General features: G+C 39.8%; 1 protein-coding gene across 4 annotated transcripts; it reads right to left on the minus strand.

Moving 5' to 3' along the window:
- Positions 1 to 1,654: 1,654 nt before the first annotated feature.
- LOC111854521 (thialysine N-epsilon-acetyltransferase-like) lies at positions 1,655 to 11,087 on the minus strand. 4 transcript variants are annotated; one of them, XM_023832537.2, is made up of 6 exons: positions 10,383 to 11,077; positions 9,861 to 9,912; positions 9,565 to 9,648; positions 8,138 to 8,239; positions 4,657 to 4,697; positions 1,655 to 4,469 (listed from the first exon to the last, which is right to left on the minus strand). In XM_023832537.2, the coding sequence occupies exons 1-6, from the start codon at positions 10,521 to 10,523 to the stop codon at positions 4,290 to 4,292; spliced, it is 600 nt and encodes a 199-aa protein (XP_023688305.2). In that variant the 5' UTR covers positions 10,524 to 11,077; the 3' UTR covers positions 1,655 to 4,289. The 4 variants fall into 4 exon arrangements, with proteins under 4 accessions (XP_023688305.2, XP_023688306.2, XP_023688307.1 ...); XM_023832538.2 differs by having other exon boundaries at positions 10,461 to 11,073; XM_023832539.2 differs by having other exon boundaries at positions 10,349 to 10,392.
- Positions 11,088 to 14,914: the final 3,827 nt, after the last annotated feature.

Raw genomic sequence — 14,914 nt, forward strand, 5'->3', positions numbered from 1 at the left:
TATTAATAGTAGCTTCAGTTTATTGCTCAAAACAATAGCACATTCTTCTGTTTATCTCGCGCTCGCATTCTCTGCGTTTTGCAGGGGCGTCAGAAATCCCACATGGCTACGCCCTAAGCGGTTTAATCCGCACTGTATCTATTCGATCAAACCGTGATTGCATGTGTAACTGCTCGCGTGTTTCCCCCCCAGTATTTACGTATGTAGTGCTCCCCACGCATAATAATAAATTCGCGTCCTTTATAGATTTGTACGGCACTTCTCCTCTTTTAAACATACGTTGTTGTATTCCTTGGTTGAGACTTACAGTTCTGAAGTTATATTATTTTCATGGATGGAATATTAATTTCTTCAAGTAGGCCTATTTCTTTTTTTTGTACTAAACTGCTTATAAACGTGTTGTTTTTTTTTATATCGCGCTTGTTAGTAAGTCTTTAGGACTGCAGTAGCATCCAGTACAGCAGGTGGCAGCAGAACATCACGCCTGAAGTTGCTTGAAAACGCCGTGAACCTAGAAGTTCCGATGGGGGGCGACAAAACGCTCTTTCATTACAAGAAAAAATAAATCCATATGATACTTTTTATCGAATCTAACCTATGAAGAGCAAAAATATCATCAGGGGGTATGATGATTCATTGCTGTCTGAAATTCTTTCTAATGCTTTCCTGAATGTAATGGTAATTTTAATAATATAATATGTGTTACAGTGTTTGATCACTCCAATTTCATGTTAAACATACATGCTCGTTGCTAGGGACACCAAAATAGTACCACACTTTTGCCTCCACTTCAAGGGTAGATGAACTGACACCAACTGTCACACAACTTTGAAACAATAAAATGCAAGATAAATTCTTGACGATGTCTGTAGACTGTATGCTTTCCATTATTGCCACGTGATTGGTTATTTGGAGGCACAGGCTGTCTGTATTAGCAAGCAGGTCTGCCTAATAAATTGGTCACAGAGCATACTTAGCCAAGTGTGCAGACTGAGATATGCTTTTGGACTTTTTATTGGATAAGGGGAGTAGTGGATGGATGATCCCTAATTGAAATATGCATGAAATATTACAGGATATGGGGTGGCATTGTGGTGCAGTGGTTCGCACTGTTGCCTCACACCTCTGGGATCTGGGTTCGAGTGCCCGGCCATGGCTCTGTATGTGTGGAGCATGTTGTCCCTGTTTTGTTATGGGGTTTTTCTCCGGGTTCTCCGGTTTCCCTCCACAGTCCAAAAACTTGCTGAGGTTAACTGGAGTTGCCAAATTGCCCATAGGTGTGTATGTTGTGTGACTGTGCCCTGTGATGGGTGTCCACCCCATCCTAGGTTGTTCCCCACCTTGCGTCTATAGGCTCTGGAACCCCCTTGACCCTGGTTACAGAAAATGAATGGATGGATGGATATTACAGGATACTGCAAAGAATATCATATTCATCCAATTCCTTTAGCGGGGTGTGGCCTTTTCCGCATCTTTAGTAATGCCACACAACCAAAATTTCATTCATTGTTTATTTTTCTTTTCAGAGGACAATGACAAAGGTATGTGCTAAAAATGCCCCAGGAACTTCAGTCTGAGCCAGTGGCAGAAACTCATTCCTTCTAATTTGTACTCTCACTCTACACCACAGACACCAAGAATAACCATTCACAGATTACAAGTAGAGTGATTTATTTTATCCTGGCATTTGATTTGGACATTGAAAAAACCATGCATGTATGATCTGTTCTGCCTTAAAAGGGATTACAAAAACTGCACCATGTCACACACAAAAACTGCTTCACAGACATACAGACACACTTGTCAAAACTTGTGCTTGCCTTCACACTTGCAGAATGCTTCTGTCCCAGTAAATTTACCCAAATGCCATTTTATACCTGATTATATTAATATATTAAGAAATATCATATAAGCTAATGGCTATTGTAGATCATTCGATTCGTATGATTCACACACGCGAATAAAGCGCATTTCAATACCATGTTTTTCTAATAGTGACCTGTACCAAGCTGAAACAGCAAAGCTGCATGTTACAATTACAGTTATTACACCAGTGCAAACAAATTATGTACTAATTATTGATACGATTTATTTACTTTATTGCAATATGTACTCTAAATAAAACTGTTCATACTTGTGTACCAGGTTTCTCCATCCTGCAAAATACATGGAAAATTTGTACAGGAAACGGAATCTGAAATACTGTTTTAAGGATCTGAACCATGCAATACTCAGATCAAAGAATACACTTCAAAATGCCAGCTCAAGACTCTGCAGGGATTTTAGGAACTGTGGCAGTTTGGATCAAAAACTGGCTAACTGACCTCCGTTCATAGTGGGGTACCGCAGGGTTCAATTTTAGGACCACTACTGTTCCTAATTTACATTAATGATATTGACACAAATACATACAGTAAATTGGTTAAATTTGCAGACGACACCAAGGTGGGTGGTGTAGCAGATACTGATCTAGCAGCAGAGAGGCTTCAAAGGGATCTGGATTTAATTAGCGAATGGGCTGATACTTGGCAGATGAAATTTAACACAGATAAATGTAAGGTAATCCATGCATGGAGCAGAAATATAAAATACAGATATTTTATGGGTTCCACTGAAATAAAGGTAGCTGATTACGAGAAAGATCTAGGTATGTATGTTGATGCTTCCATGTCCCACTCTCGCCAGTGTGGGGAAGCAATAAAAAAGGCCAATAGAATGTTGGGTTATATCTCTAGGTGTGTGGAGTTTAAGTCAAGGGAGGTGATTTTACACTTATATAATTCCTTGGTAAGACCCCACCTAGAATACTGTGTGCAGGTTTGGTCACCACACCTCAAGAAAGACATTGCTGCTTTAGAAAAGGTGCAACGAAGAGCTACGAGAATGATTCCTGGTCTTAGAGGAATGTCTTATGAGGAGAGGTTAGCGGAACTGAATCTGTTTAGCCTTGAGCAAAGGAGACTAAGGGGGGATATGATTCAGGTCTATAAGATTCTAACGGGTCTGGATGCTGTTCAGCCAAATTACTATTTCAATATTAGTCTAAATACTAGAACTCGTGGCCATAAGTGGAAATTAGCGGGAGAACATTTTAAAACAAATTTGAGGAAGCACTTCTTTACACAGCGTGTAGTTAGAGTATGGAATAGTCTTCCTGCTAGTGTAGCGGAAGCTAAAACCATGGGTTCCTTTAAATCAGAGCTAGATAAGATTTTAACAACTCTGAGCTATTAGTTAAGTTCTCCCCAAACGAGCTTGATGGGCCGAATGGCCTCCTCTCGTTTGTAAATTTCTTATGTTCTTATGATGCGGTACACGCCTAGGAGCTGAGCTGATTTCTTCAAACCCCTTTTTTACAGACAGGAGTTCACCATGCCAACCTCACTGATCTTCGCAGGTAAAACGAGGTGATGGACAGGTGCCCATTTCTCCGAGATTGAAATGGCAGACGAAAGTGCCAAAAAGAAAACAAATTCAATAAAAAACAATAACAATATAAACAAAATAACAAATGAATTAAAACGCTACAAAAACATAACAGACTTTGGCAAATACCATAGTCCAAATATGGCAATGGGATCAGATTTTTGTACTGACACCTGGCCGACTTCCAAAGCACTGAACCCATATTCTTTAAATAGGAAGTTAACCTTTGAGATTGAAACCTGTATACCTCTAGAACCTCAATAATTTAAACAGTGCAATAAACTACAAATTATACAACCAAACACCATTAAACGTAACTTTCTATTTTTTAAATTAGGTTTTAAACCTAATGGAAAGGACATGCACTTCATCACAGTATCCCGTAAACAGTATACAGCGACCAAGTATCTGCTAGGATGTCCATGTTGGCTTAAGTGCAATTACGATTACCTCATACTCAAAACTCTTCCTACATAATATCAAATTCACATCTATGATGCATCTTCTCAAGTTAAATCTAACACTTAAATTTGTTGATCTCTGTGACATTTCTTCAATTATGCACTTAATTTAATACCTAATACCTTAAGCACAGAATATGTGCAATACTTTGAAACCTATGAGAATACATTGGTGCATTTTAATGTTTCTTACCAGCCAAATAAGACTAAAGTGAAACATTAATATTTAGTTTCAGTTTTGGGTTATCACCTATTAAAAACGGTGCTTTATCATGTAAAGATGTCACAGGACAAAGCAGAAGTGCTTAAAAATAGCCTGCATGCTTTGCATGGGCATTTTTTCATCCCTGCCTCACGTTCTTCTGTGCCTGTAAAATGTGGGTGCCGGGTGAGATGGTTCCCTCAATTTTTCGGGTCTCCCCGTGCCAGGGCCTCCAGCGCGGGCCCCTCACAGCGCATGCAGTGATAGTCCAGGCCAGTGGTCACATCCCAGCACCCTTGGCTTAGGTAGAAGTCCATGGATTCTTTGTTCCAATTCAGGACTGCAAAATTCAGCTGATTGCATCCGGCTGCCAAACCCAGCTGTAAGCAACACAATAACAAAGTGCAATGGGTCTGTGTTTAATTTGTGTAAGAACTTTGGCTGTGTCTGTGGTTCACGATCTATTATCACATGTTAAAGCCAAATAATTCCTGTATTTTTATACACACACACATATGTTCTTGTTTGTTTGTGTTTGTTTGACCTCATGTAACAAAAGATACCCACCTGAGCGATTTTGCTCATAAGTGCCTTGCCAATGCCCTTTCCTGAAAGTCAAGAACAGACACGTGAGACGGCCAGTTGGATTATATGTAAGTTGTGCCTCATCTTAGCGAGACGACAGAAGTTCAGATTTCCAAGGCTGAAATGTGCCAGTTGAACTCAGCTTGCAATGATGTCCTATTAGGTGCTTTCCCATCGCAGGAACCTTTTTCAGGAACCAAAACCATTTTCAGGAACTGTAGTTCTTCGGAGGTTGTTCTTGAACTGTTGTTTTAGACCCTACTCTGGAGTAGGAACTGTTCGCTTGATGAAGAAATACAGGGCGGGGCATGTAGTGATAAACGTTGCTGATTGGTTGACCACAAGCACTGACGCTAACTTGGAAGTTGCATGGAAATGCAGGGAAAAGAGACAGAAGTAGCAAAAATGGAGCAGAAGGAATTATTTTTGTATCTCAATTACATTAAAGACTTTAATTAAATACCATTTTTTGCTTGTATCTCCATATTTTTGCATCGGAAAATGTGATTGATGACCAACATTCTCCTGTCTAATATCAGGGGTGAAACTTGCCAGTGCTTATTAACAGAATAATGTTACATCATTTTTATTATAAATAATGAACTATAAAGATGTCGCAGGGTGTAGAAATAAAATATTTAAAAATGCAATTTGTCCTGTATTTTCAGACCTATCCCCCGAATAAGTAACAACTAATAAAATTACCTGTTCATCCTCCATTGTGATATGTGAAGTTTAACTTATGAACTTCTTGCGTCTCCCATTCTTATTTAGGTTACACTTGCTGTTGTGTAGTGGGTGAGCAACACACAAAAGTGGCCAGGAACTACAAAAGTTCCCAGTCGAGACTGCAGAAGAACTCGGAACCAGGAACCAGGTTCCTTAATTGCAATGGGAAAGCGCCTATTGATCCTTGAAATCAGCCTTGGAATAAAATTATTATTACTGTGTCACACCCACAAGATATTTTATTTTGAAAGCAAACCCACAGAGATATTCAAGATCTACAGACCTACAGTACAGAGATATTTAAGATGTCGTGTCTGTGATCAGAAGGTTGCCAGTTCAAATCCACAGGTCAGCCAAGTGATTTCACTTTTTGGCCCTTGAGCAAGGCCCTTAACTAGAGATGGGATCTACAATTTTTCAGTTTCGATCCGATTCTGATACACAACTGCCGATTCTGATACAGATTCCGATACAAGAGATCTTTTTACTTTAATATTTTAACATCAGATGTATATACTTTATATATTAATATTTTTAAACTAGAAAATATAAATGAAAAAAATGTATCCCAAAAAATCTTAGGCTACTAAAAACATACATAATGTGAGTGCAGCGTGCTGACCCACTAGCCTCGGACCTCGAAGTTCTTTTATACGCGACACATCTCAAAGCTGAATAAATAAAAGGTCTTGAATCCGATCTTTTCGTACTATTTATATTTTTACTGTAAACTTAAAACTATACAAAACAAAAGACGAATTCAAAATTCAAAAGACGGTCAAAAAACTGTGATGCTTCCACTGTCTTATGCGTTCCTACGCTTTTATAACAAACTCAGCAGCCAATCAAATTGCATCACGTGGCAACTACGTCCTAAGGTTCCTAACTCTTACATTATAACAAAAATATAACTCAAAATTCTGTTAAAACTATTACTAAAATATCAAACTCAAATAGTCAAATGTGCATATTTAATTACAGCACAAAAAAATGGCTCTAACACATAACTTACTTTCTCACCTTGTCTGTACATCTTGTTCTAAGCACTTTTGAGGCATTTTGCAGTTCTGTTTGAATATCTTCCAAGAGAGTATATGCAAGTGGTGAATGCTTAAAATGCCCCATAATTTTTCTCTCACTGGCAACAGCGTCACTTATACTTCATTGTGATAGCAGCCCCTCCGGTATCACAAGCTCTAGCGAGTGTGCAAAACAGTCCAAAGTAGTGACTCAAATATCATCGATTGCTTGTTGCAAGCTCTTTGTCTAGTGGCATTTTCTACTAAATGCTACTTCCACCTCTCAAAACTTTATTGTTGCAAATTGCTGTGTTACTAGTGTAAAATACTTTCCAATCGTCACTCTGTTATCTGATGTTCTTTACGTTCCTCCTACTACAAAGGGTATGCACATGACATCACAGCAGGAGGAAGCCACTGCGCTCACACCTGTTGAGTGGCAAAAAAAGCAGAGTGGCAGCGTTAGCGTTCATCTTGAATGCTACGAAAAGCACATATAAGATGGGAAAGTGCTGTCTTGGGCTTCATTGTACAAATTGATTCAACAAGACTGCTGAAAGCTAAATAAGTACATATTGGACATAGATTGGCCGCAAATAGCTCATAGGAGATTTACTTACACAAAAATGTTCTGAGGGCACAGGGAAAAATGATTGGTTCAGGGAGACAACCAATCAGAATATAGAGGAGGTCAGTCCAAGCAATTAGAGGTGGGACGAACCAATCAGATGTCTTGGTCCCACTTCCTCTACAATCTGACTGGTTATCTCTCTGAACCAATCAATTTTCCTTCTGCCCTCAGCACATTTTTGTATAAGTAAAACTCCCACGAGCTCACATATTCCCAATATGTCTAATATGTATGGATCGGTGCCGATACCGTTACGATATTTGGATCAGTGCCTCTCTACCCTTAACCCCAAATCCTCCAGGGCCGGGCTGTTCTTGCTGTCTCAGTCATATGTATGCTAAATAAATAATCATAAATATAGGGTTGGCAGGCTGGCAAAAGCACAGTACATCCTACAGTAGGGTTCAGCCCCACCCATGTGTCAGTAGATGTCTGTGGTGAAGGGGCCCAAACACCATGAACACATCTATATGGGTTAGAGGTATTTCGCCCAACTAGGGGGTCGTGGGATGTCGCTTAATGACATCTGCAGCCCACAGAGAAAAAAATAGCTGACAGCACACATTTCAGAGGAAGTGTCTGCTAAACGTTGTCTACCAAGTTGGCTTAGGCATCATATTTTGAGGAGGAGATGGTACAAAAAAAACCCTGCAAAAAACATCAGTCTAACTATTAAATTAGGGCTGCATTTAAGCTCTGCGAAGTGTAAGATCTCCAGGAGCAGGAATGAGCAGCCCTGGTCTAAACATATGAGATACATTTAGCCATGAGATTGTGTACTTGCCATTGGATATTTTCTGAATAGACCTAGTGGGAGACGAAAATAAACACTAACCATTACGTCAATTTATTAAGCAGATGCTTCTTTCTGAATCGACTTAAAATTGAGAAAACAGGGTCAGACGGTCCCTGGAGCGATTGTGTAAGGGCCATGCTCAGGGGCACAGCAGTAAAATCTCTCTGCCAGCCATGGGATTTGAACCAACAACCTTCCGGTCACAAGCACTAACCCACAGAGCCACACACCACTCAATGATAATAAACAATAATAATAGTAATACAGGAACAAGTTCAGTTCACTCACCTCGATACTCAGGCATCACATACAGATCCTCCATGTACACAGACCGTCCTTTCCATGAACTGTAGGCAAAGAAATACAGGGCATATCCCACCTTGGAATGTCCTGCAAATGATTGGAATGACCATAAGCCTTTGTAGTGACGTCCGTATGCTCACTTAGATATAAATCCTGCTTATACTTAAGTGCACAGTCATGTGATTGCATACAACAAATATTATCAAATAAATATTAAACAGAAGAGGTTAATGACTTTCCACTTGCACCATCATAGGTGCCAAGTAGGTTCATCACCTTTCTGCCCTGCTAGAGCTGCCCTGGTCAACTGCAAGTGAAGAGATTGTGAAGGTCAGAATGTCCGGGAACAGGTTCAGCTGTGAAGCCGTCGGCCACACAAGCTCACAGAAAGGGACCTGATCACCCATTATCAACACCCAACCTGAATGGCAGCAGATCCCACCAGCAATGTTCCAGCATCTAATGGAAAGTCTTACCAGAGGATTAGAGGCTAATATAGCAACAATGGGCTGAGCAAGTTCATATTAATACCCATGGTTGTGGGCTGAAACTAGAATAAAGAAAAAATAAATCTGAATAATTATGATCTTCATTTAGCAAGATCATGCTCAAAGCTTTTTACATTTGGAAAACCTGGGAGCTCAGGCATACGGGGTCAGACACAAAAGCATGAGACTGTGTCTGTAACTCTTTCCGTTTAACAAATTCAGCTATGATTGCCTTCAAAACAGTTCCTTTCTGAGCTGACACACAGCTAAATACAATGCTGCCAATGTTCAAAGCAGTTCCCCAGGTCAAGTTCTTTAAGGCTGTTCAGGATCTCCTCTGTTTTTGTTTTCTACCGACAAAAAAAAAAGGGTTCCTTTGAGCAGTGACTTGATCTTTGGGAAGAGGTAGAATCAGAATTCTTCAAACACTTTCCCTGTCCAAATTGACTTGCTCAAACACCCAACCTTCAGTCTTTTCTAATCGCATCTCACACTTTTTTAATGTGGTCATCGGGAGCATCTTGGTCTGGACTTTCACTTTCTGGACCTGAATTACTGAACTCTGGTAAGAACGCACCTATATTTGAGGATGTGTCTACTTGCACTGATTGATGCAATTGACCTGAACCTTGCAACACTGTGACAGGTCAGAACATGTTCTACAGCCGACTCTTTGTCTCTCCCCTCCCACTCTTGGTTCCCAAGCTATAAGGTCAGTCGTTATTTTGTGTCGGATGTCATATGATGTGTCTGGGCTCACAGATGCACAATAAATACACATTAAATTTGGGTAAAGATGAACTGTCAAAGCGGTTTCACAGTGACACCGGGCTTCTAAATTAGCTCTAACATTAGAAAACATTACCGCCACACAGTGAAATATCTCTAGATACATCATTAACCAAATTACAGACTTGCTCTCACCATCTTTGCTCCTGTGCTGCTCAGGAACCTCGGCGATGATGGACTGGAAGAAGGGGTTTTTAGAGAAACCATCCTGTTCAAGGTCTGAAAAAGGATTTCAGCATTTCAGTGGCTTATACTTACATCACCTACATATCTCCCTCTCGCGTTTATCTCAAATTAAAATATTCCTGCAATAGTTTTCTTGTACTTGCTCTAATATATAAGACAAGAGAATCCACTAAACCACCACTTCTGCAAGTTAGTGAGGAACATTTACAAAAATATTTAGAAGATTGATAGATGTAATAATGTACCTCTCTGAGCAATTTTCACTTGGTCAGAAACCTTTTCATGTTTGGCCAACTCCTAGGAACAAACAGATTCATATTACTAGTGTACAGTTCATCGGAAGATGTTACACATCAATTAATGTATCCTTTATATAGTTAAAGGCGCAGATAGTTCTGTGCTTTTGTCTTACTGAAACAGCTATTCCACTCAGCACACACACACACACAAACACAATGTGGTAAAATATAGACAATTCATCAAACATTTACTACACAGGATTGGAAAAAAATATATACGGGATTGCTGCACTGTCATGGAAATGCTATCAGCCAAATCAAGATAGGACACATACCAAATGCGCATCTATAGCAGCGAGCTAGCTAGTTATTCTGGTTTCATGTAGTTATTTCTGGAAGACATCTCACACTCGGGAAAATGAAACGGCACATCAGTAATAGATCGCACCAAAACGTACTGAAATGACACACCAGCACTTGTGTCATGTGTATACCATGCTGTTCGTTTGCTACAACATCCAAGCTTACGCTGTGGCCATGAGTCCTCCGTGCGCAGACGGAACACGTGCCACCCTGCGCGACACGCCTATCCCCACATCGGCTCACCATGATCATCCGGTAAATGTCCTTGCAGTCTTCTAAAGTGGCAACGCGGATCGTGTAATCCATGTCACGGTAGTTCGTTTGCACTCCGCAATCCCACGCAAGAATCGGTTCAGTGAGTCGTCTTTAAAAATCGATAAATCTCATGAGTGGTCTCGCGAGAAATGTCCAATTGCAGCGCCGCACCACCGCCACTTCTAGGCCACCACTTCTAGACCACCAGCTTCTGGACGGAAGTTTATGGGCGGCGCCACCAGTGTGTGAATGTGTGTGTGGATGGGTGAATGCGAGGCATAAATTGTAAAGCGCTTTGGGTACTCGTAAGAGTAGAAAAAAGCGCTATATAAATGCAGCCTATTTACCATTTTTTACGTTCACTAAAATTTAGATTTATATGCATGCTGTATCTTAAAAAGGAACGAAACTGACTTTCAAAACTTTTCCACAGGACTGTTTTGAACAAAAGTAACGGCTATCCGTATAATACCATTTATCCGTATAATACCATTTTCCACTATCTCTATAATATATAATAAAGTATAGTATAATGTAGTATGCTATAACTTTCTACACAGTTCTCATAGGTTACAGTAGTGGCGTACAAGACTCCGTTCTGATACCGCAGCGACGAAACTTGCGCCTAAATACAGCGGTGACGTGAATTTGACGTAACTTCCGGCATAACACTGCTGGCTTCCAACTGGTGGCCCAGAAGTGGTGTTGTGGTGGCATTGCGGTGCTGCATTTGGATAGTATTGGGGGGTCTCGATGGACTTCACAACCTCCACCGACCGCTCTCGGACTAAACAGCGCCACTCCTTCGCACTGTGATGACTATGGGAATAGAAGAAAACATTTGAATGCTGATTTGGTATTAGACACTCGGCACAAGTGGAAACGACATATCAAATTATGTTTATTGTAGTAAAAATGCTTCATTGCTATCAAGAATGTGAGCGAAGAATGTGAGAAATCCATTAAAATGTGGTTTAGTTGGATTGTTTGCTGTACCGCACAATATAGGCCTACGTAAATGTACAGTCCATATGTTTTATACCATCAGACCATTTTCCAACTATTTTTTCTAGCACAATGACACATTTTTATATAGCCTATTGCTTACAACATACTTGAATTGGCCAGTAGGCCTATCTGTTAACTGGAACTTTGGTTCCTTGTGTCAGTGATGGGTTATGGAAAAAGCCGGTTAAAAAAATCTAAGTTTATTTTACGCAACTTGCTTTGTGTGAGGATATGGCATTTGGAAAACTTGCATTCTCTGATTGATTGCTTAATTATGTTATCAACTGGAATGATTTTCCATAGTTGTGAGACTGATAAACACTTTAATCCCGGCGGAACATGGATGTTGTACATGGACATCTTAGTCGGTATATAAAACTTTATAGGTCAGTTGTGCCAATTAACATTTTCCATAGTTCCGCACTTTTTAATTAACTGGTGAAGGGTTAAACTGGGCACACGATTCCTTGCATTGGTTCATATAAAAAAAACCCAACTAAATGTTCATCTCGACGGCAAAAAAGCAACACAATAGACAAACTATATTAAAAACTTAAGAAATAAGCCAGGAACTTCAAACACAATATTTATCATAATTTAGCAGACCACTACCATAAAAATAAACTCAAGTTCAATATTAAAAAGTCCAATGTACCTGTGACAAACAGGACTGCACCATAAACAGATGAGGTGTGATTTTAAGATAAAAATAGAACAGAACAAAAATTGTTGCTAAAAATAGACAGTTATACCCTACAGAAACCAAGCATTGAGGTTTGGTGGGTGGGAGAGGAAATTAGTAGGACTACGCCCATAACGATCTGTCTCCAAACCATGTGCTGTGAAAATAAGACCTGGCCTGGATTATGGATGGGGGTTCTCCTCTGAATAAAGCCCTTTTTGTTCGTTGTAACCGCACTAACAAATAATAATTTCCCCAGTCATCGGACGGTGACGCTACACCGCGCACGCTTACGCACAAACCGCTTTCACCGCCCGAGCGGCACCCAATCAAGCTATAAACGACACTAAAAGCAGCTTACGAAATATAGCCGCCGGGACATTCATTTATAAGTCGACAACACTTAAGAGGGTTTACAAAAATCGTGAGTTATTATTTAATACAAACTACACCCTAAAGCCAAAACGTTGCTATATAAAATATGATAGATAGATAATAGCCTATATAAGATAGATAGATAGATAGATAGACAGATAGATAGATATAGATAGATAGATAGATAGATAGATAGATAGATAGATAGATAAAATATTATGTAGCATCAAACATCTGTTAAACTAAAGTCAATACAGGGACGTGAACTAGCAACCTTTCGGTTTCTTTAATGAGGTGGCTTCTCAGTTCTGCGGAGAAACCAGACGTTGTAGGCTATCCGACACGCAAATAATCAAAATGGCGAGCGGATGCTTTTGGGAATTATAACATCTGTGAATGAAAATTCTTTTGTAGCATAATGCGGCTTAGAAACGTCACCAATGGAACAGCTGAACTTCTCCTTGCGACCTGACTGGCACAGGAAACTGCCCCCTTTCCTGTTTAGTCTTGACGTCATTCGCGTCTGAAGAGAAGCGCTGCTTTTTTTCTCCTTATTTTCTGACATTAATCTACGGCAACCCCAGAAACCGAATATATCTGCGTGTAATGTACTTCTATTAATGGTGGAATTACTTTCTACCGATGTTTAATTATTACTTAATTAAAATGGAACTGGATTCATGAAATGCGGTAGGGTGGAATCGAGCTGTTCACGTTAAATAGTCTTATTTAATCTGTGTGTGTGTCTAGACACACACACATATATATACATGCATACATACACTATATAGGCCTATTTAGTGTGTTTATTTAAGGCGGTAACTTAGATTATATTTGTTTTGTTCGTTTATTGCTTTAGCGCCTTTTAAAAAAAGAATCCAGATTCGTTTATTAATATGAAGGTGGCTGACGTGTTTCCTCAAATGCATCGAAGGCAGAATCTCGCAGTTTCTTTTCAGCTCATTTATGCTTCTTGCCTCGAAAGTCAAAATTTAAACGTTTCAGTAACTCATGAGAGTGAAACAATTATTACATATGACTGAGCTGTATTTAACTGGACTAGTTCACACGTTTTTTTTAAATTACAATTTAGGATTTCCCACGCTGTTCATAATAATCAAAATCATCAATCGAAAATTTGTTCATTTGTTGACGCAAATTGCAACAGTATTTTGTGTGTTTTTTTTTTTTTTTTTTTACTTGGGATCCAACTGAGGAAAGATTCAGCTAAAACGCGTTATTTCCACCATATTTGGAAATCTGCAGTTCTTCGTCACTGCATTTTTTCCGGCTAAAATAGACCAACTGGTCTGGCACTGTCTAACCATCCTGGTCCAGACTTGGCAGCGAGTGGCAGTCATGTGACTCAGAAGACTGGTCACCGCCTATTACACAGCACCCAGAATATGCTGAGATTAATGCAATACCGAGTTTATACCTTTTAGCTAATCATCGCAATTAGACGGCGGCGAAAAGTATTTCAGTTATCAAACGGAATGATGACTGTACACAAAAGATGACGGTTACCTGCCTAAAAACAACTCCCCATCCTCGCCGTTTCCAGTAGTCACCAGTAACTGGAATTGGCAAGTAGTTATGCAGGAAGTTTTAAGAAGCATACCCTGGGGGGCGGTTTTCCCGTCGCTTTTACTTTAAGTTCAAAGTTGTTGTTTTGGCCACACGCCAAAAAAAGGACCTGTGAATACACTGAAAATAAATCAAGGACAGAATAATAGACCAGGGGATTCATATTTTCTAAAGTGATTCTTCCATTGTCCTTTTCTTGATAAGAACTTTTACTGGAATTCATAAATGCAGTGAACTCCGGGAGTACAAAAGACCCCTACTGTACCTCCATCCACACAAACAATTAGTTAAAACTGAAATGAGGCTGTTTATCTTTGTCTTCAAGCAAAGCTTAAATACATAAAGAAATTATCAGTTTGCTGTACCACTGGCAAATGACTGTGCATTTTCAGCTGGAGGTGACTGGACATTTTAGTTTCTGTAACTTAACATGCAGCGCATCGTGCTGCCAATCAAATGGTTGTAGGTTTGAATCCTAGGAGTACATAATCATAACCCTTCCCTGTACTGTAGTTCACGTTGGATAAACACATCAGATTAATAAATGTAACCAGCTGCAGGGGTACATTTACATCTTTTATCCCAGTTCTCTGCCTGGGCGGGGGGGTGGAATAGAAACAGCACCTTATTTGCACACATCACATGGGTGGGGTAGTGTATGGGGCAATTCACAGGAGGCCAGCGATCACTGTCGTGTTTGTTCAGGGGTGCCAGGTCCCGGGCCAAACTGAAATTACACAGGATGCACTGTTCTGCATTAGACACTCACATATGTTAACATTTACTGCAG

Source organism: Paramormyrops kingsleyae, chromosome 10 (genome assembly GCF_048594095.1).
Source record: "Paramormyrops kingsleyae isolate MSU_618 chromosome 10, PKINGS_0.4, whole genome shotgun sequence".
NCBI lineage: Eukaryota > Metazoa > Chordata > Actinopteri > Osteoglossiformes > Mormyridae > Paramormyrops > Paramormyrops kingsleyae.

What these genes read in the sequence shown, in the direction of transcription:
- LOC111854521 (XM_023832537.2), bottom strand. Translation starts at nt 10,523, where the DNA reads ATGGATTACACGATCCGCGTTGCCACTTTAGAAGACTGCAAGGACATT. An exon ending in GGAGGACTCATGGCCACAGC is followed by an intron (nt 9,913 to 10,382) that starts GTAAGCTTGGAT and finishes GTTTGTTCCTAG; the next exon opens with GAGTTGGCCAAACATGAAAA. An exon ending in TTATGAGCAAAATCGCTCAG is followed by an intron (nt 4,470 to 4,656) that starts GTGGGTATCTTT and finishes TGTTGCTTACAG; the next exon opens with CTGGGTTTGGCAGCCGGATG.